General features: G+C 36.0%; 1 protein-coding gene across 4 annotated transcripts in view; it reads right to left on the bottom strand.

Annotated features, from left to right (window-relative positions):
- Nucleotides 1-23,214, bottom strand: part of STXBP4 (syntaxin binding protein 4) — a 79,634-nt gene that overhangs the window by 46,327 nt on the left and 10,093 nt on the right. For all 4 annotated transcript variants that reach the window (XM_071451365.1, XM_071451366.1, XM_071451363.1 and 1 more), the window contains 15 exons: nucleotides 23,011-23,080; nucleotides 22,129-22,203; nucleotides 20,079-20,164; nucleotides 19,330-19,459; nucleotides 18,641-18,773; nucleotides 16,496-16,602; nucleotides 15,936-16,119; nucleotides 14,883-14,961; nucleotides 12,297-12,379; nucleotides 11,713-11,809; nucleotides 10,291-10,403; nucleotides 9,541-9,627; nucleotides 8,407-8,472; nucleotides 2,513-2,689; nucleotides 164-280 (listed from right to left, as the gene is read on the bottom strand). In XM_071451365.1, the coding sequence (XP_071307466.1) occupies nucleotides 164-280; nucleotides 2,513-2,689; nucleotides 8,407-8,472; nucleotides 9,541-9,627; nucleotides 10,291-10,403; nucleotides 11,713-11,809; nucleotides 12,297-12,379; nucleotides 14,883-14,961; nucleotides 15,936-16,119; nucleotides 16,496-16,602; nucleotides 18,641-18,773; nucleotides 19,330-19,459; nucleotides 20,079-20,164; nucleotides 22,129-22,203; nucleotides 23,011-23,080 (1,604 nt within the window). The remainder of the gene's footprint in view (nucleotides 1-163; nucleotides 281-2,512; nucleotides 2,690-8,406; nucleotides 8,473-9,540; nucleotides 9,628-10,290; nucleotides 10,404-11,712; nucleotides 11,810-12,296; nucleotides 12,380-14,882; nucleotides 14,962-15,935; nucleotides 16,120-16,495; nucleotides 16,603-18,640; nucleotides 18,774-19,329; nucleotides 19,460-20,078; nucleotides 20,165-22,128; nucleotides 22,204-23,010; nucleotides 23,081-23,214) is intronic.

Below are 23,214 nucleotides of genomic sequence, written 5' to 3'. Positions count from 1 at the left end.
ATTATGTAAACTTCTAGATGGATCTGCACACTTACACATCATCTGTATGTCTAGGAATGAAAGGATCTCTGCAAACTGGTTTATAGCTATTTTACTATACTCATTCCTCACAAACATCAACAAAACCCTTTTCCAAATAAGATATTGTTAAATGCAAAGTTACCTCTACAAATTGTAGCAATTTTTCAGTGGCCACCTCAAAGGTCTTCCTGGCCGACTCTGATTTCCGCAGCTGACAGTCAAGCACTGTAACCCTCTTTCTCAAGTCGTGAATGCTCTCCTGGGAAAAGTATTTTAAGGCTTTTATTCTAATAATTGTCCTCCCATGGTTCACACAGAGACATAGTGTGAACAGAGTGTTTGGAATGTTTAACATGCTCTTTTCTACATTTCTGTAAAACATAAAACTGGAATATCTGAGCAGCTGGCAAATCAGCTCCAAACTGCAACAGATTTTGGCAAATGATAGAAAGGTAAATTAAAATTCGAAGATAACAACAGGAATAGGGCTGAAAATTAAGAGAGTTTGAACTGACTGATAAATGGATCAAAAATACCAACCTAATGGTGACAGTATCTCAGCAGGGTGCATAAAGAGCCAGAACAAATTCAGTCCCCTAGTTTGCATCCACACCTGTTGGCCAACACAGTAATTATGGCACATCTTGGAGGAAATTACCCCCTAGGATGTCTCTGCATGCACTTGTATAACCTATTGATCAGTGTTATGCATCCTTCCCTCCTTCAGTACAGAAGATGTGAGCCCTGTTAGATCCAGCTCTGGAGGCTCTGGGTTTCATTAGAGTTCCTGGCACTGTTCGGGTGACAGGACCATGAGTAAAGTCCTCACGTGTACCTGGGCATGTTCTATTTAGCACAGCTGTATGCTGGACACAAGATCTAGAAAGATCTCTCCAAAATACAGAAAAAGCACTGTAGTTAAAAATAAACTTTTTCATCACACTGCAGGTGATCATTCTGAAAGCCCAAACCTACTCTAAAATCCTTACAAAATAATCACCAAACCCCACTTACTAACTTCACTGGAAGCAAATAATTTGTACAAAGCAGCAGAATCATCATCCCCCTGAATATCAAAGAATCTGTTGATTCAAACACCTTTTTTTGGTAATTTCACTGTAAACTCTGGAGAAGAAGCTGGTGAAAGAACTCACTCTTTCATACTAAAAAAGTGAGAGGGACCAATCTGATTTTTATTTATGCCTCAACATACGTTATACTCCATTTAGTGAATGTGTTTTAGGGGGAGATTACTCATGCATTAAAGAAAAAAACCAGGTGTGACCCTGCCTAAAACTTGGCTCCTGTAACTGACTCCCCTTTTACAGCAGGATGGGGACAAAAGGCTATAAAATAGAGTTGGGACCTACTTGATACTGCTTCTTTTGGATAAGAAATGCAGAGATTGAAATCTCCACACAGATATTGTAGTACTCAGTCAGAATTTCAGGAACTCAAGTTAGAATCTCTGGAACAAACCTCCAGGAAAGCAACCCACACTGTATGAATTTCTTAAAATTTGGGTATTTATAGAAGTCCTGGAAAACAGTTTTCTAGGGTCTACATGCAAGAACACCTGACATAAAAGATGGAGCATCTCACCCAGATGTTCAGAAAATACATCCAGGGTGTGATTTACCTCATGACTCACAATCAGATAATTGGAATTCCTCCTGGGAGCCACAGGGACTTCCTAAGCTGTTCTCTGCAAGCTTGTTTACCCCAGAGCTTGACTTTACCTTCTAATGTCTTGAAATACTAAATTAATTCTCAGGATGAAACAAGGCAACATTTCAGCGGGTTTTCTTCACCAGGTCATATGCACATTCATTTTTCATGAGAAAAACAAGGTAACCTCACAAATGCCAACCTGCTTGTACTTGTTAAAACTGTGTCAAAAACACAGGTCAGGAGTTATGAAAAAATTTTTGAAGTGCATCAAATATTTTATTTCTTAGCCTGTTCTGAAATGCCTTGCTGGAGATGAAGTAGTGAAGCAGACTTAAAATATGAGGTTAATTTTTTTTTTTTTTTTTTGCAGGATTAGTAGCATTCAAATGATTACCTTGATTACATCTAAATTTACTTTGGAACATGACTGGACTTTACATGGTTGTTATTTGCCTAACAGAAACATAAACCTGAAGGCCATTTTCACATGAGTACAAAAGCATAAAATTATATGCAAGGTGTACTCTTTAAAGACAATATATCTGCAGCCCAGAAACTATTCCATGCTTAATGCTTGAGATGTGCCATTCTGACCTATAACCCACATATACTAAGAACTCCTATTTTTTCAGCCCAAAGATGTCTGGATAAAGGAAGCCTTGTACACTTCACATTACCCTCTTCAATCCACATCATCCCAGTTATTGAATAATAAAAGACAAACAGTGACCTACTTTAGAAAAGCAGATGAAAAGAAAATGAAAACCAGATACATGACAACAGCAAGGAAACCATGGTAACTCTGACAGGCTTTGCTTACTTTATTTTGGCCAGAATGCTCAGTGAGCTGAGCCTTCAGTTCTCCAATTTCAGCCTCTAAGAGGCGAATCACCTCCTCATAGTCCAGCTCCATTCCCCGGGCCTGCCTCTGAGCAGCCTCTGCAAGGTGAATTCTGCTGCGCAGTGCTCTTGTCTCCTCCACAGCTGCCTTGGCTTCCTGCAGATTATATAATTCAGGGGAGAAGTTACAACTCCAGCTACCAAAAAAAAAAGAGCAGATTTAGCTCACAACTTCTGCAGTTGGCATCAGGGCTACCTGTTAGTGTTCATGGTTAGAGGGTTCACTGGCTAATTTTTGACATTATGATGTGCAAATGAAAACCAGGTATGTACAGAGACATAATTTTCCTAATAAATTAAATAACAAGTTCTATAACTACTGAAAATCGACTTGAATGAAAGGTTTTCTTGAAATGCACCAGATACTGTTGATCTGCCCCATTGCTTTCACACCAAAAAAGTACCTTAGTGAGATGTTACTTCATTTTATTTTTATTGCATGAATTCACACACTAGTCACAGCTCACACATCATGTAGATGGACTTTTAATGCAAGTAATTCAGTCCACACTCTTCAGAATCACTGCTTTTTAAAAAAATATATTTTTCTGTCCTCTTTCCTGGTCCTATTATTTTCCTTATATCCTGGATTATCACAGAAGAGTGATAGATTAAACTTTATATATATATATATATATATATATATATATATATATATATATATATATATATAATGTACAGAAAACAGAAAATCAGAAACTGTTAGCTTTTAATTCAACTAATGTAATCCCTAAATGTTGCAAAATCTCATTTGAAGAAAGATATTGCTCAGTTCCTTTTAGGACTGAATATTAATTGAAATTAACTGATTAGTAAATTAGAAAGCCAAACTAAAGGCCTGTACAATGGAGTTTGTTTACACTCATCTAGGAATAAAACAAACAAACTTCTCACCAAAATGGACAGGCTCACTGGCACCAAAATCACTGAACCATCTTTTCCCTCAGCTATTAATTAATCTGTAGGAAAAGTCACCTTATATCAATTTTATGAATAATTAAAGTTATCAGATTTGAATACACAAATTAACAGAGCTAGAAGTTTTTTGTAGAAGTTACTCAGTTAATGATACTTAGGTGAATGTTCTATTCCTGGTCTACCTATTACATCTTAAAATTATAATTATATCCTGGTTGGGAACGGAACTAGAGGGAAAACAGGTGGATGTTTCTCCTCCCATAGAAGAGAAACACACTATGACTCTTTACCATGGGGAGGAAATAACCTTCTAGAAGATAGGTTTGAAATTGCTGTTTCTAGAAAACCTAGATGACCAGACCTTCCTGTTTTGTGGAAGCAATTGCATATAAAAGGTGTCGTTACAGAAATGTCTAGAGAGGTCAGTTAAACTTAAAAATTCAGATTTAATTCTTTCCTAACATAGAAGCATTTGTCCTGTACAATCAATATCCTTCAAGTTAGGTTTTCCTATATTTTGTGATAATGTTCTTTCTGTAAAATGCTCTACCGATCTCAGCTTCATATGACTTTTAACCTCTACACTGTTAGTCTTAATAAACAATATATTCTGGGCCACAAATTGGTTAATCTCAGTGACATAAAACCAGCACATCATCTTCCTCATCTTTGCAATATAATACCAATTTGGACAATGGCCAGGGACATCCTGCTCTGTCAGAAAAGAGAGCAGTGGAAGTAACCACACATGTAGAACAGCAACACCATTAGTGAGCACAGGTGACATTGGTGTTGCATAATTTAGAGGTTTCTGTTACAGGGCACAAGCACTAAGAGATCCATTTAAGTGACCTTTAATTTGACAGCAAGTAGTATGATTTTCTTTTTCCTTGGGAAGCATTTAGGTGAACTACACAAGGACCAGCTGCACCTGGAAGCACAGACTCATCCCAAGCTTATTGCTCTGTGTGTATTTTTCCTCACGTTGGTGTCACAGTTGTGTGTTTATAGCACTAAGAGCAGTGTGAGGGTCATCACTGCTCACACTCCCTGAACCACAGCAATCACCCCACCCCTCCTGCAAGCTGCTCCTGGCACTCCTTTTTCCTAGAAACAATTCAGGGAGCACAGGGACTTCTAAGAAGTTATCAACCTACAGAAGTAGAGGTCAAATTACTGCCTTTGGGGAGGGCACTTTCTTGCCAATGTAAGAATCAAAATGAGTCAGCAGCAAGAAGAGCTGGGCCCTGCTGCTACAGAGGATGAGTTGGGAACCTTCAGCAGCAAAGGCATCCTTGGGAACCAGGCTGGAGGTGGGAAAAAGATTCTTGGAGAAAAAAGTGAAAAGATGCTCTGACGTTAAATTTGACTAATATAAATGAACACAGAGGCCTTGAGAAAGGGTGGCATCTTAAAAACCCACACTTAGGAATTATTTAAATAAACCTACATGAGAAAAGTGAAGAGAAAATTGCTATTATGAAAAGGGAGGTCTTCATTTTGAAAGAAGACATCCTTGAGATAAAGGTTTAATCTCTGATAATCCAGAATTGCCTTTACTCCTCCATTGTTTTTTCAGAACCCCAGTTGTTGAATATTAATTTCTCTGTAATAGCAGACTAAGTATGACCAGATTTCACCAGTGAAAGACCTAAAGGAATAATTAAGGAACAATGGCTTCTTACATTACAATGAAACAATTACACACACTACAACTGAATTAGTAAAATTGTCTGACACACCAGAGCTGTTTGTGGAGCAGAGGGGCACAAAGGGAAATGATTCCATCCGGTTTTTCCATTCTCCAGTTACTGGAATTGGCACTGTGGGCACACAGTGGGTTCTCTCACCTGGCAAGTAAGGGGGCCCCACCAGTGAAGAATTGATGGGTAATACCCACTTCAGCAACACAACCTCTTGTCCCACTCAAATGTATGAAAAAGTGTCCAAGGCCAGGCTGGACAGGGCTTGGAGCAAGCTGGGATAGTGGAGGGAGCTCCTCTCCATGGCAGGGGGGTGGAATGAGATGAGCTTTAAGGTCCTTTCCAACCCAAACCAATCTAGGATTCTAAGACACAACAGGTAGGGGATCTGCAGCTGCTAATATTTCATTTATATAAACACCTCTTGGGACCCATTGTCCTGATCTGGTAAGAAGCCACTACAACCAATAAGGAACTAACAGCTGGAGGAGAGAAGCTGAATCCTTAAAAAAGCAATTTCAAGGTACAGGTTTCTTCCTAAGCCAGGTTCTATTTCTTCCTTGGATAAATTCATGCTTAAGAAGGTTTTATCCAAGTTTTATTCCAGCCACCACAAACACCTAAACTAAGATATTCTTTTAAACTATGTGAAAACTGTAGTTACAAATCAATTGTGCTTGTTGATTAATTCTACAAAAATTGTATATTGAAATCATCCTTTACAAGAAGTTCGAATATCTTTACTATGTATTAAAATAAAAAAACCTAATGAAATAAACCAAACACTTCTTTCAGGCAGGGTGAAATAGATTAGATACTGCTCCCAAAATAGCAGTCATTCAAAGCCCCTATTTTCCCCTCAGAGAAAACAACTACAGAGTTGCAAATCTCAGCACTATGAACCAAGTCCAGGAGATTGGGATACCACAAACAGTGTCTTATCTTCATAACCTTTCCCATTTCCTATGTTTAGCTGAGTGCTCCAGGTGACAGAAACTGCCCAGAAAATGCTGTAGTACAGAAGGGATCATTCAGGCTGAAATACCCAGGACTCTCAGGCAGCACAGGATCCAGCCCAACTCCTCCAGGAAGACAGAAGACATCATTACAGATTTCACATTCGTGCTCTTGGCAAGACTTCAGGTACTCAGAAATGCCTTTCTGTGTTTTGAGCCAATTTCAGCTTACATATGATTTCAAGGAAGCCCCAAAGATATAGTGCTATATCACAACTTCAAAGCAAAAATAGATCAATTAATGGATTTTAATTGTCTCATACCAATATTAGAAAATAATTACTACCTCACAGCAAGGTTAGCAGCATTTCTAATTTTAAGAGTTTATTCATGCTGTTCATTACTGAGTCAAGCACTGTTTAATGAATTGGTACTAACAAAGCATGTTCATTAACCAGAATATTTGTACCCCTGTCTTAATTAATCTGTAATCTCTGCAATTAACAATTAGTAGAAAAGAGAAATACCACAAAATATACCTCAATATATGATTGGTAACCTAAATCCTCATTTAAAACATTGTTTTTTCAGGAAAGCAGTCATTTAAAAAAATGTTTAAATTATGCTAAAGTCAGAAGACCTTAAGCACAGCCTCGAATTGGGTTTTTTGTTTATTCTGGTTGTTTGTTACTTTTAATCAGGCCATTAGGGTTCAATAATGTACTTATTAACTCCTTTCACTAACCAGCTCAAGCAGGAATGCACATCATAAGTTAAATGGCAACTTGTACTATAAGTAGCCTATTTTTAAAAAACTTATCACTATGAATCTCAGTACCAATATTGTTTTTAAACAACAGAAATATATATATAATAATATATATAAAACACTTGAACATGCACCAAATATAAACAGGAGAAAATGTCCATTAAAAGCCCACTTTTATCTCTTAAAATAGATCATACAATGCTATAATTATATATAATTTAGTATTTCTCTTTCACTTCACTACATGAAACCCTTTCAATGCCTTCAACAAAATCAGTATTTATCCCTGGGAGGTTTGCAGGGAAAATTGAATCTCACCACCACACGACAGTACCTGAGAAAAATAAAAGTGGGAGGACCTCGAGTGGTGGCAAATGAGCACTGCTGCCACTTAAAACATCTTAAACCAGCCCTGTCCAAGGCTGCCTTCCCAGGAAAAGCAGGTTTGTACTGGGGATTGTACTCTGTACCAGCTTTAGTCTGGACTAATAACACTGAACAAGTGTTCTGGTCTAGAACAACACAGTCAACCCATTAGAGAATGGGAATTCAAGTGCATTACTGGAACCATCTTCCAAGTAAATTATATCCAGTGGATAACCCAATTTATTTCCCACAGTGTAGAGAAGGAAACAACACAATACTAATGGAAAATGCTTCCAAGCAAGCTCTCGTATATTCAAGGAATATAGGTAACAATGAAGGTGTTCAATGAATCTTAGGAGCAAGATATAAAACTAATCTTAATAGAGGGGATTTTCAAACTTTATCTTGCATTTGTACATGACATGTGACATGAGAAACCCACAAAGAACAGGTGCAGCAGTGCAGGAGGGAAGGAAAGCAGCCAGCTCACTAGAAGGAAAAGGGTGTTCAGGAGGAAGAGGGAACAGGAAATTTCCTTGGGTTTGAATCCAGGCTATGAATGACATGAGACTTACATTTAATTGGGAATTTCCTTTAAGAGACACAAGGAAGCCAAATACTCTGATTTATTGGCTCATAATTATAGATAGATTTGGAGGCAGAAAAAAGACTTTCCTCAGAAAACCCTGACTATTTTTTCCTGGTAATTTTTTCACACTTAAGACTGGTTGACATATAAAATAGTTAATGTTAGGACTGTAAATTAGGCAACTGTTGCCTAAGAGCAGCAAAATCTCTTCAAGAACACTTAAGACTAGAAAGGTTCTACTACATAATTATCCCACTTCATTGATCCAGCTGGTCTCAGGATTCCTATCTCAATTCAATGGCAGAGAAATCGATTACTGCTCTAAAAAGTGAAGAATTAATTCTCCACTTTTAATCGAAAGCTCTGTAGTAACACAAGAACCACCTTTGTGTTGAAATCAGTGTGAAAGTATAGTCTACATGAGCACTAAGAGAAAAAGAAGTGCTCCTATCTCCCTTCCACAAAAAAAATTAAAAATTTTTACGATTATAACTTTTAGAGACTTCAACATACTTGCTTGACTACTTGAAGCTGCTCTGCTAACTGCTTCTGTAAGTTCACAGATTCAGACAATTCTTCCTATTAAAAAAAAAAGAATGATAAATAAGTTTGAAAGAGAAGGAGTTTTGATCCTAAAGCAATTAGCTCTTTCAAAACTACAGATAACAATACTTAACTTCTATCAACAACTTTTATAAAACCTGTGATAAAAGCATCTCTGAAAGATAACTTTTCTGTGAGTTCATTGATGTTTAAGTTTCTTGAGTATTTTAGAATTATTTACTGAACATTTCTGGGATGTGTGCAAAAGAGTGTAAGAAATAAGGTAATTTATTATAGATTGATGATTGTCAGTTTTCCACATCAGCAATTTAGGGACACCTGCTCAGTATTCACTGTGTTCAATGTAAATGGGGTTCTTTCATTTCAGTACAAAGCTCTCAGAAGGAGAATCACTGTGCATAGAACAGAGAACTGACCTCTGGCCATTTCAACCCAATGTTTCTGTAATTTACAGCAAGAAATTTTTTGGACCAATGGTCAATTTTTAAAATTGTCTTTGTCCCAACCTCAGTACTCCTGTTGAAGAACCAGAGTTATGTATGCTGAACACAGAACTTCTTATCTTATGGTTTGTTAAAAAAGAAATTCAGGATCATGGGAATGTGGTAGCAACCTGGGGTATTAAGAAATAATATTTATTGCTTTAGGACATGGGAATTTTGTAATGTCTGGGAAAATACGTATTAATTTTGCACACAGATTAATTTATCCTCCAGTTCTGATTCCTTTCAGAAGTATCAGCACACACTCGGACTCTGCAGTTACTAGCATCATTTTTAAATAAAATTGCCATGCAAATCAGTCATTTCTATAAATTCACTTCTGTGAAATGTCTGCTTAGTCTCATTTCTCTATAGACCAGATTAAAAAATGTGTTAGCATTCAGTATAATGGCTAAAATACACTGTCTCCACAAATATATTGTAAGCAATCTTCAAACTTGATTAGGACTGTTTGCACTGCCATTTTACTTATCTAGGAAAAACTGCACATGAAATTCAAATAACCAATAAATTCCTATATACACTCAAAAAACCCCTAGTCTCTTGAATAATTTAAAGCAAATAAAAAAATAAGTGTTACCTTTAATTTGCTAATTTCTTTTAAAGCTTCATTTCTTTCTTTCTTAAGTTTTTCCACATCATCCTCCAAGGAATCACAGGTTACAAACTGTGTGTACACAAATATATAAGGTTGGAATGGATTGCTAACTATGTCTTCCATAATCTTTAACATCTTATATTAAAAGTTCTTGTAAATAAAATGAGAAGAAAATATTAATTTTAGGATGATTTATAGATCTGAAAATGCTAAAAATGTTTAATAAAATTTTAAACAACTTAGCTTCCAAATGAACAATTACTTTTCCTTTTAAAATGGATTAATAAAGTGTTTTTTAAAGTATCAAGAATATGTCACTATTTCCATATTTTAAATAATAAGGCATTATATTTTAGTGTTCATATACTAAAAATACTCTTTTTTAAAGTCACCTCTAAAATAAAATGATTTTCACTGTAGCAGTAGTTCAAATCACTGGGCCCAGTAATTGTTTCTCACTCACACAGGTCATAGCAATCCAAATTCTATTAAGAAACCTCAGTAAATCAATGTTGTCCAGACTTACAACAAACCACAATTTAATTAAATTAATTGCTTTCTACAAATTAGGCTGCTTTAAAAAAGCTTCACAGAAACTAGGTTATCTTAAAGAACCCCATGCTGCAAAGCTGTTTTAAACATCTGCCCAAGATTTGGAGTTATTTTACATCCAATAAACTCTCCAATAATCTCCTCCCGACTGTTAAAACACTGACCAGGCACATATTTTACCTGTGAGTCCTGTAAGCTGGCAACTTCACCCACCCCAAAGGTTTCAGATTTGTGGCTGTCATCAGCTTCATTTGATTGCACAGACAACAGATTCCTTGAAACTTCGATGAAATCTAGGAAAAAACAGTTCAGATTTTGTTGTTGTAGCCTGGAAATTCAGTTTACTAATAGATCATTGGTGCAACACAACTGCCAATATCACCATGAACAGCCACTCTGATAAATGCAGTTTTCTAAAGGAAAAAAAGAAAATCAGAGAGATATCTCCAAAGAGAAAGTTCTGGTAAAGCTGATAAGAATAAAAATGCCCAAACACATTGGAATTAAGTATCCTCAAATCAAATTGTGAAGGAGAAAAGAAAACAAAGGTGGTGTGAAGTTCACCTTCAAGGTACCTGAGAGGTTCTGCATTTGGCAGGTGTCTGTGAAAAATGAAATAAGTCTGCACACCAGGTATACACACCTGCCCTTCCAATCAATTGACCTTACCAGAGGAGACAAGAAAAAGGAAAAATTTCCTGCTAGCTCAGAGCTCATGGTTTCCTTTTCAGACCCTTTATACCCCTGATGGAAGCTTGGTAAAATTGATGTTGACCAAGTTGAAAGTTTTAAATATAAACAGTCTCTAATGCACAATCAACATGACTTGGATTACCCATACATTTTGGACTTAAAAATTCTGCTACACTATGACAGAAATGTGGAAATACAAAGGTCAGTTTACACGACATAAAATCTGATAGAACATCCAGTATTTTTCTTGCTGAAGATGTTTTTGGATGTTTAAGTACAAAATACTATTTTTCACACACTAGTGTTTTTCATAGACTTTAGGGAAAGGGAAATTTCTATCAGTTTTAGCATCAGAACCATCATGTCTCACAGTTTCTGAAAAATATTTTTAAATTGTGCGTGTCATCAACCAAAATTGTTACAACCACAAGAAGCAACTCATTCTCATCAGAATTAGGTTTAGCTGGAAGAATTGTGATGGTCTCCCTGCAAACCTGTTTCTATATGCAATAGTTAAAATATTCTTGCTTCCCACATACTGAAATTAAGTGATCCATCTGTTTACTTGCTTCAAGAAGCTTCTTTAACCATCAAAACTCTCCCAAATAATTTCTGGAAAAATTACAGTTGCCTATTGTCAGAACAAAAAATTCAAGATTTTCTGAGCACAAAATAAAACTTTCCCAAGGCTGCTCTTAAGAAAATAAATTTGTGATTTGCATTCCCATTACTTCGTTTCAAGTAGAACTTCAAGCTTATTTTTTACAGCAAAATAAGGTTCTTGCCTCAAATTATTATTTTATTTGCAGCAGCAGCCCAATACTGACAAGAAATATATTAATGGTTATTATCTATAATTTTTGTATTCCTACTTTTCATTATTTTCTGTGGTAATTAACAAATTAATACCTCCAAAAGTCACTGTTCCTTTAGAATCTTTATGAAGTTGCTGCCTTAGGGCTTGCTGCTGTTCATCTGTGAGCTGAATCCCAAGATAATTCAGTGCCTGGAAGGAAAAACTTATTTTGGAGTGAAAAAAGAAAGGACTAAGGATAATGACTGCAGGGACATGGGGGAGTAATTAAAGACCTACACTTCAAAGAGCCTTTGTATCCTGGTACACTCTCACTGACAACACTTTTATTCCAGAGCCACTCAGTGACTTTTCCTTCTAATTGAGAGATGTTCAGATATTATTTAACCTTGAATACAGATGAGTGTAAAAAGCAAACCCCTTTGTCCTTAATAACTGCTTTAAAAATCCTGAGGGAAGTTCTGATTCCCAGAAGAGTTAATCAGTAATTAGATTAACAAAAACAGTAATTTGCCCAATACATAAACTGAAATATTGGCCTGCAACATGAAAGAATCACCAAATAGAAAATTGTGTGTCATTTATACTTTAAAGTTTTTCAGCCTAGAAATACTGTCCAGATGTTTTACCTGCATCATGAAGGGGGAAGAAGGAGAAATCAAGATATTTAAGTATTTACCCTCTCCAGCTTTTCTGTTTTGAGATGAGTACTCAAGTTCTTTCCTTGGGGCTCATAATCATCATTCTGGCTGGGGGCAATAACTAAGATAAAAAAAAAAATTAATATTAAAAAATAAAGTAATATTAATATTAAAGTAATTATTAATAGTGGTAACTATTGCTTTGAAAAAAATTGTTCTGAAGCTCTGCTCACCAAGTGGATGCCAGCTAAATACCTACCTGCCAAAAATACATGTTAATCCTTATACTGGCTTCTTTTTTTAAAGGACATAATTGTAATCAACAAAAATTATGGCTATCAATCACTTCCACTATTTTTTTTTTTTGCATAAAAAAGTGACAAGTAGGAAATTAACAGAAAATAACCAGGAATAGCTTTGAGTGATCCATCAAGCATATGGCTTCTCCTTGTGGTATTTTCTCTCAGAGACTGACAGATACTCAGGAAACAGAAAGGGAAACACACTTGTGAATTCCAAGAGAGACCTCCAAGACACACCCTTAGTGTAACTGACAACTGGCACATGGAGTGATCTGGAAAACACTGGCAAGAGAGGGAATGACCTGCTCCCAAACACGGGAGGGAGCTTAGGCTGAACTCCACAGGCTGCTCAGTATTTTTTCCTGGGAAGGATCTTTTCTAAGAACTCCTGTCCATCAGGCCATCACTCATCAGCCCCTTTCTACCCTTATAGTCAGAAACACAAGTTTAAATGGGTTTTTTGAGCTATCATTTTGGATTTTAGATGTATGCAAATAAAAAAAAATCATTGTTTGCATTCCTTATTTATAAATATAATGTAGGTCTTAATCCATAATTTCATTAGTGAATTAAAAAGGTACTGAAATCAAACCAGTGTTTGACAAGTGAAGGATCTTGCAGTTTGAGATTCTCTCCAAAGGAACAGAAGGAATTGCAGAGAAATTTTTTTTTAAATTTTTTTAGTTTCACAGCATATCTGTTTCCAAGATCAAAGTAATTTACATTCTCTTTACATGCCAAAAGCATAAACCAAAATATCTTGAAAATCTCTGACATTAACACCTCTCACATGCTATATTAAAGTCTGAAGGCAATGAGCTAGAACCTTGGTGGAATTGGCTCAATTTCCCTTCAGCGCAGAATGAAAAAGCCTTTTGTGTGAGTTTGGGCAAAAAATTCTCAAAACTATGCTGATTTTTTTATAAAGTGTTAAAAACAAGAGTATCTCATCTAAGAGATGCTTTAATTTTTCAAGGTTATCTTTGAAAGTTTATCCTTGAAAAAGGGCAGCATGAAAGAAGTGGCAGGTTTTTCTAAAGATGTGCTGTTAAATAAGAAGAAAATGAAACATGACTAGAGCTGCAAGTATTTGTGCTTTCTGCTCTACTCCCTCCCTACATTCTTCAGATGTGTTCAGAGACTGTGCCCTTCCTGGTATCTTCAAAATAATAAGCTCCTATGTACTGAATTATATTAACCAAGAGTCTTATATACTGAATATATTAAAAAATAAGACTTTTGCCTTGTTCCTTTGATTCAGTGTTTGTCATAGCCAATATGTAAAAACTGTGATCATTAATCTCCAGGTGTATTCAATACTAAAACTTTGCCAGTTTCAACAGCTTACATTTGGTGAGCTCACCCTTCAAGGAAGGGAACCAACTGGTCAGATTTGCAATATGGGAACTGTTTCATTTTAAACTTGAATATCTAATATGGGGTATAATAAATGCAGGTATAATTTAAATAATATCAGTGGAGAGATATCTGGAATGAATCAGATCCTGTGTATTTATTCTTCCTCTCCTCAGTACATTAGACATGAAATTGAGAAATTCAGCTTAATTGCTACTGCCTGAAGAAAAAGAATATTCAGGTCTGCACAGAGAAATACTGAACAGAGTCAGTTCTATCAGTGTGCCAACGGGGACTCCCATTATTGTGTCACACTGTTTCTAAATACAACACACTTGTTTCCCACAGGAATTACAATTGTTCAACTCAGATTTGGTTCTGACCATGTTTCAAAAACCCTGTTTTTCCTTAAATGTTGTTTTCAAAATATTTCAAGATGTGATCAAAGTAACTCTTGTCCTTGTTACAATGTCATGACTCTAAAACACAAATATACATGATATATTGTATTTGTTACTAATGGAAAAGCTGTTAAGAGGGCTGCATGTTAATTCTATCCTTTCAATATGCTGCCCTGATTTAAGCAAAAAAAGCCATGCAAGCAGCATACATGCCCAGAATTTCATCAAATCAAGAAAGCACAGTTTCTATGGCAACCTAATCTTGATCTATATGTGAGTCTTCATTATCAGGTTTCTACTGAGTCTATTATCATGACTGCTGTATAGCAAATGTTGTGATCACTCATTTTTGTTTGGTTTCAGCTGTTTGTTAGAGACAATGTAAGTTATATTTGACAGAAGCTACTAAAAATCCGTTGATCTCAGTGCTTTATTTAGGAGTATAAAAACAGTGCAATATTCCCTTTTTTTTAAAGACTATTGAGTCTCACTATGCACTATGTTCTGTTTGACTGTTATTGAATGAGCAAGGAAAAGGGTGGCAGGGAATTAAATCAGCACTTACCCGTGGCAGACACATCAGCAGGATTGCTGTCTAGAGCAGTAATTGGAGATTGCTCTCCCATCTTGACTCCAGTTTCCATCTACAAGAGGAAATGAAAAGTCATGAAATACCATCTCTAAAGCAGATCACAAGTCAAACCAGAAATACAGGTTCATGAAAAAAAGGGGCAGGAAGAAAGACTAGGGGAAGAAAAAAGGGCTGGGGAGATCAAAACAAGCCTAGGAGAAAAAGAAAGGCATGGAGGGGGTGATGCTGGTATCGAACAGCATTGGAAAAAATCAGATTGGGGCCTCATCAAAACCTTGGGTTTTGAAAACCTTCACAGATTAAGACAGCACAGTCTCTCTAGGCAACCCAGTTTATATCCCTAATAGGAAAGAAAAATGGGCAAGAATTTTAAGTACAAATATAAGATTTGTATATAATGTTTTATATATCTGTTTTGACTTCATATTTGAGAGCATTTTATTCTTCCGTCTTCTAAGGCAATACTTTATCTTTAAAAATATGATAAACTGAAACTCTGCCATCAAAAATTGAAATATTAGTTTTAAAATCTTTGTTCTCATGGTCAACATTACTTCTTTACACTAATGGTGAGCTGTATGAATTAAAACAATTGCTGCTTAGCCAAGAGAATGGGGGAAAACCCCATACTTCTAGGACTTTTTTTAAGCAAAAATCTCATTGTCACAGAGCAAGTGTGAGATTGTACTGTACTCACACATATGTAGTTTTGTCTCTGAAATACATAACTATTTGTATCTAATTCCAAAACGTCAGAGAAACAGTGAAGGAGAACTTAGTATCTAAGAACACAGTTAATGCTTATTTAATTTGTTTTCTTACCCCAAGTCAACTAATTCCTCTCATCAGTGTGGTTTACTCTCCTGTTATACAACAAGGTTTTTCCAAAAGTGTTGATAGTCCAAAGACAATATTGTGCAGGAAAACAGACAGTCATTTTCTTAATAAAATAGAACCTCAATTACAATTAGGAGAAAAACAACCATTTGCTCAGTTTGTTGTAAGAGGATTAAGAAGTACACTCACAGCATCTGGAGGGAATGGTGAAACCAGCCTCCCAGTGGGAGAGGGAAGAGGACCAAGTGTTGCAGCCTGTTGCTCTCCATGTGCCACAGAAGATGTTAAGAGGCTGAAAGGATGCTGCAGATTCTGTGGAAAACTGTGTATGTTTTTCTGTCTAATAAAAGCTATCTCCCAAAAATTTTCAAACCTAGAATTAAAATTTTAAAAGTTTCAACATATTGTATACTTATATTATTCATAAGATTATACTTCTGCAAAAATGACACATTTCCAAACACCGTGTGTGGGTTTATTTAATTATTTTTCTAAAAGGATGTTTTGTTACCCATCATTACAAAGACAAATACTGTAATTTTTAAAAAAACATTAACGTATCATAATTTTTCAGGTCTAAAAGGTGCACTTGAATCTTTTCTATGAAATAATATTACAACTGAGTATTTAAAAAAATCAGTATTCTTCATTTCTTCTAAGCACACAAAACCCCATTTCACATTAATCTGACCATAAATATGATCTATTAAACCATTTTGGATGATTGGCTGTTTGACAGTAACAGATACCTCATCTTTGTTTTGTTGATTATACTTTTTGCTTCTTCATAGGAGACTCCAATCATGGACTCTTTGTTGATGGACACAAGCTGATCCCCAGGTTTCAATCGTCCATCCTAAAATAACAAATATAAAACCAAACCCACAAACTTGATATTAATTGCTAACACTACAGAAAGAACTGTATAGTCACAGCACTTGGACAAATTCCCCTGGTTCTATTAGGACAAAAAATATCAAGAACAGCTCTGCATTCTGCCTGTGCTTGACAATCCTCCAGAAATAAACAGATTAAACAATCATCCCTTACCATGAAAGCAGTCATTATAAAAACTCATCAAAGAAAATAGACCTCAGAAATTGCATAAAGAAGAACTTTGGACCCAGCTAAACATTTCTGTAAAAAAACAAAAACCAAAAAAACATGGAAACAAACAACAGATTTTTCCAGCACTGACCCATGTGACTTTAGGAAGCTTCTTTACTAATTAATTGAGCTCTGAGCTGGATTAATTTGTATTTCAAAAGCAAATGTTCATTGCAATATATGGAACTCTCAGACACTCATCGGCCATGTTAATGAGAAAACCAGATTGGTCTATTAGTACTCACCAGTCAAAACCATGACAGAAATAATATTGTCAGCATTGTGCTTCTGTTGAATGAATTGCAAACTCTCTACCAGCACAAGAACATTTCACATTTCTGTCCCAGAGACTCTTTTTTTACAGAGACCTCTCAACAATTCAACTGGAAATTCATGTAATTCACCTATGGTTACAGAGTTATGACATTTGTCTAATGTAATACACATCATGTAACACAGAACATGTCTCTGCTCTTCAGCTTCTAAGAAATCAAACACAAAATTACTCTATGTGAAAAAAAAATGTGTACAGAAGATAATACATAGGAAATAAATAAAATACCTTTTCAAAACCAGTATAATTTTACCTGCTTAACACACACATACCATAATTTTAGCTGTGTTGTTTCACACCTATGCCAGTACTTTACTACCTTTTTTTTTCACTTAGTGTTTTAGTTTTGGTTAAAGAATAAAGCTGTAGATCTTTCATTTTGCTTTCATCTAGCATGCTCTAAGATATCCAACGGTGCCCTCATGTGGCAGACATTTAAAATATGCTTCCTGTTTCACCTTCCCAAACAGGACAACCAGTACTGGGAAATCACCTCTATTATTGCTAATATTAGAGCCTAATGGAAATTGATGTCTTAGCCTCAGTCTATTGATTATGTGTGATGGGCTTTAAATTATATGTTCACAGTGAGAAAAATATTTTAGAAAACACAACAAAATAGGAGAAAATAAAAGATAAATGACTACCATTTACCTACTGAAAGAGGTCTTTGAGAAATATTGCATTTGTATCTTCCAGCTTGCATTTTAGGATTAAACTTAGTCTACAGAAATCCAGTAACAAATAGTTATAAACTGCTTGGGGACAACACCCACTGCTCATGAACTGAGCTCATCCTCTCTTGCTGGGCCAGAGGCAAAGCTGGTTATCTACACTTCCAAATAACCATAATTACTCAGGATGCCAGAGGAGACACTTGGATAAACAGTTCTGTGTCCCTGAACCAGGATATTACAATATTTATTTACTTTTTACACTGACAAATCCCCCTGATTTACACATTGCATTTGTCACAAATTAAAACAGTAACCAACACCAATTCATACATTTTATTAGTCTGCACTTTCAGAATATTTTTTTCTAATTTGCCTACACAATGATTTCCAACTGCAAGGATCCATCTAAATTAAGTCTCAGGGAAATATGATTTTTTGAATGTCCAAGAAAATAAAGAGGTGCAATCTGTAGCTCTGTCCCATCCTTCCTGCATTACTTTGCATCATGCAATCTCTTATAGAAGTTGCTTTTGTACCTTCTCACACATAAACTGAGGAGTAAGATCCTCATTCACCTCAAATGAACTTATGAATAAATTTTCATTACCATGTAACTCTGTCACACTGCAGTGAGATAATTCTGTTAAAAGAGAGGGCAAGGAGGAACATAAACACATTTTGTATTTAAAGTATAACTTCAGATGTAGCATACCAAAGCAATTAAGGCAAAAAAATACAGGTGTCTGAAGGGGAAGGAAGGGACAAAAGGCCTTTACCTTATGGCAATCACCACCAGGGATAATTTCTTGAATATATACCAAAGGCCCTTCATTTCTGTCAATTCCTCCCACAATATTCAAACCTAGGTTTGTTCCTTTGCAAACAGAGATAATCTGAAAAGCACTGTCACTAGAGACACAAAGAGAAAGAAAAACAGAATTACTTCAGAGAACTAGATAATAAAGACTGAAGCAGTAGCTTATTTTATCTTACAGGTTTTGCAAATATGTATTACAGTAACAAATAGAAATATTATACATTTAATCTCAGTGTTCAAATATTACACTATTTACAACAAAATCAGCAACCTTAGGCACTTCTGACAATTACAAAAAGAATTTATACTTTATTTTACAAGGGTAAAAACTCCTGTCTACTATACAGAGTAGAAATATATACTATATCCCAAGGCTTATGGGATATAGTATAAATCAGGAACACTAATTCATTAGAAGACACAAAAAAATTAACCTGATTAATCTTCTTCTGCCACATGAACAATAAATAAATAGAAAAAAAACTTATTAGTCTGCAATGTTGATGGTATTATGAGCTACAGGACTAGAAGTTAAAAAATAAACCCAAACTTTAACACTTAGTGCTCAACCCAAATTTTCCTGACCAGCCAAATAACAGCATTTCCTGCAGCTCCCCCAAGAGAGGTTCAGTCAGTTTTGGAGATTACTTTGGAAGCTTTGGGGATGGTGGTGGGACAGAATTATTTCTGCTGCTGCTGCTGATGTTATCCTTCAACTGCAACTGAGGACTCTGTGACCTTGAGGATGACCCAGAAGAAAGGCTGTCTCTAGATTTTGCTTCAATAAAAGAAATAAAAATAAATAAATGAATAAAAACCACATTTGGGAAAAAGCACAAAATTTCAACTCATGTAAGGAAGTTCAGTAGGACTATTTTCATATTAGAAAAAAGACAAACTAAGCAATCAGACAAAAAAAAAAAACAAAGCCTGTACAGTAAAGAACTGAGAGCCACCCAGAGTTCCAGGAATAATTTTTTAAAACATAACAAGTGATGATTTTTTTCAAATTGGGTGCAAAATACAAAACAAACTAATCCCCCATGCTATATAAAGGCATCTCAATTAGGCAGCAGTTCCAGAAAGATTAGAATTTATAGTGCTCTGGATCAAATTTCTATTAGCATTTTGTGGCACATTTTAGCTACAAATACAAAAAAACTTTTCATATAAATAATTAATTAAAATTTAAAGTAGATACCAGTATATTTATTTAAAGAGCTAGGGAAACTGACACACAAGTTCCTCAAGGTACATGTGTGTTTTGTTTGACTTACAGCCACTTCCTCCAATACACCTCCACTAAAATAAGGAATTTTTTAAGTACAAGTTTCTACTCCACCCAAAGCTGATTTTTGTCCCCCAGGATTGTTTCAGGCTGGGAAGTGATCTCTCACCAGCTAAATGATGTGTTGGAGAAGTTCTTGCAGAGGTTGTGTCACTGTGAGAGCCATACTTATCCATTAGGTCATGAAATTCTTTCCTGTGCCAATAAAAAGATTTTCTTTGTCAGTTTGAATGGATCCTGTGAAACCTGCACTGCTTGTACTGAACAGCTGCTCCTCCTCAGAGAAGGAAGCTCAACCTCCACTGAAAGAGGAAAGCCCTTTCAAATGGCCAGAAAAGGCAAAAAAAAAAAAAATGTAATGCATGATAAAGATGGGAAAAAACCAGATTATGGAGAAAATGGACTATTGGTACAAAAGCTTTATTTTTACCTCTCTTTACCCTGAATTACAAAACTTGAAAAACTTGCAATACAATCAACTACAGATAATAAGACAGTGGTACTACTGAGCTCCAGAACAATTTCTTTATATTAGAGGGAATCAGATTATACACCTATAGCATACTCTTGTTTTTAAAGAATGCTTTTTGTTCAATTACACTGAACAAGAACCCAGAAACGACTGACAAAGATACGGCTCCTTAAAAACAAGAGGACAGAAGACATATTTATTAACTACTAAAAGCCAAAAGCAGAAATTCCTTGCAGACACCATTCCCATTGTAACAGACAGGCAAAGACGTACATCTTGCATGACAGGCATTGAAGAAAATACAAAAATACCTGATTAATCTGATATTGAAGCCAGCCTAATTTAAGAAAAATAGTTTCTAATCTGAGGTGTGATTACTCAGTGATAACTGATTTAAAAGATAAAAATAATCTAGAGTGATGTAAGCCAGAAACATCACCAAATTAATATACAGAATTAGTCAGAGAGAAAAGAAATTAACTGATTGCAAGGAGGGTAATTCCCAGGTAATTCCAGTTTGACTTCTGAAGGTTGTTCAAAAATGTTGGGTGTATTATTTTTTAAAAAAGAACAACATTTATTGTGCTAATGTTGACCCCAGGGTACACACATAAACACAATTGAATGTAAATCAAATAATCTTTAAGCATAGAATGTAAAGTCATAAGGTGGCTGGTAAGGGACTGCATGGAGTGGAAAATTCTGCCCAGGCCACTGCACTTCCCCCCCAGAGTGGTTAAAGGACTGATGGATTTTAATTATTCAAGGAGTTTACAGGAACTAGGCCAGTATGCTTTAGATAAAAGCAGATTAAGAGTGGACCTCGCATATATCTAGGCAGTCTGAAAAAAAGGAGAGATCAGAGGCTACAGAGTGATTTAGATGTTGAATTCAAGGAACAGAAAGAGGAAGCTTAACTTGGACAAAAGGCTAAAGGAATTTAGAGAAAAATCCTTTATGGGGAGATTACTCTGGAAGTGGAACATCCCAGGAAAGGCAAATAACAGCAGATACTCTTGCAATGATTATCAAAAATAATTACATAACAGCTGTTTTGTCCCGAGATTTAAGTCAAAAGGGGATACAGACCTGGTTTGTCACATTCCTGATGATTCTCTGCCAACATTGATTTATGTGCTAAACTTTCATCAGTCAGGTTAGAGCAGTATTTAACATAAATGTCCTTAAAATGACTATACTTTAAACTACCTGCTTCAGTGAATAGTTTAACCTACTTACCCAAACTATTCAAAGCTCATTAGAAATTGAAAAGCAAACTTCTGAGGGGAAAAAAACAACTGAATCTGCCTTTTGTCAGAAGGCAAGACAAATTTAAATCTGGTTCTTTGGTAGCTCTAACAGAGTCCTCACTTTTCATTATTTTAAAATGTGAGGAGTATTTCAAAAACTATCACAGCAGATAATTTTTAATGGTATTAGGTGTAAATATAACATTACAATCCTCCTCTTTAAACTGAAGCTGGCCTGAGCTTGCTACTTGAAGTGATTGATGAAAGTGATCTCAGAATGAACTGGTATTAAATACCATGCAGTAAAACGTGACGTGTGGTGGAATTCTGCAATTAAAACTAATCTGAAACAAAAATTCATGCAAGCTCACCCACCCACCCTGAGATACAGCACTGGACTTTTATTAGTTTTGAGGTTAAAACAATTTTTCTCTTACTTTGCTTCTTCATCTCTAGCAACGAGCAGAGACATGTGATTAGAGGCGGAGGCTGTTCTCAAGATGTCAACAGCCCTAGAGGGGGCAGAAGAAGGCCAAATAAATATACTAGGGTGCTGGCAAGAAGTGAGCAGTGCTAGAAGATGGAAAATGGACAAGTTGCTAAGGTAGTTAATAATTTTCATGGTCAGATACAGAGAAAAGAGTTTGGCAGCAGCAAAACTTAAGGTGAGCACCAAGGAACAGAGCAGAAGACAGGTTGTGGTGCATCTGCTGACAGCAATAAACTGGGACTGACCTCTCTTTCCCTTCCCTTCTGTCCCCATCCCTCCTTGGGCCACCCTGCTGCCTTCCTGAGCCTCCTTCAGGATTAACAGCCCACCCCAACCAAAGCTACTGCTCAGGTGTGCCTGGCTCAGAACATCCCCCAGCAATACAAGTGGCAATTTCCTTTGCATTTTCAATCTCCATCTCCAGCACTGAAAGCTGCACTGATCTCTACAGCTCCAGCTACAGAAAACACCTACAGCTCCTTCTCCCCCCTTCATTGTGCCATTACATGCTTGCTGCCACCATTTACATTCAGCAGGACTGAACCAGCAGGTAGTTGTATGAACAGCTTCTACAGCTGTTTTCACACACATGCTGGAATCTGTGTCATTAAGAAACCAGCTGATTCTGCTGGTACAGAAGCATATAAAATCCTTCACTTTTCTACAACAGTTTTGCTGCATTAGATCTATAGGATTAATTACTTGTGAGTTGAACTCCAAGGATCTCAGGGGAGCTGTGCTCTTTCAATCAGTCACTGATAGTGTCCAAAATAATCCATGTATAACATTCCAAGCTGTAATAAACATTTGGGAATCAGCACAAACATACCTTTCATTTGTTACTCCAACCAGGTTTTCTCCATTGACATCCAGAATCAGGTCCCCAGTGAGCAAACGGCCTTGAAATGAAACCAACAGTGATTGATGAATCAACAAGAAAATGGTGAAGGTATTGTATTAAACCAGGTATTAACCCAGGACTTTCCTTTCAATTTTATGGGACTTAATGCATTAAACAACTTTATGACCCTTG

Source organism: Agelaius tricolor, unplaced genomic scaffold (genome assembly GCF_023055355.1).
Source record: "Agelaius tricolor isolate 1412-34295 unplaced genomic scaffold, bAgeTri1.0.p SCAF_32, whole genome shotgun sequence".
NCBI classification, from domain to species: domain Eukaryota; kingdom Metazoa; phylum Chordata; class Aves; order Passeriformes; family Icteridae; genus Agelaius; species Agelaius tricolor.
This window is presented reverse-complemented; position numbering and strand designations above follow the sequence as displayed.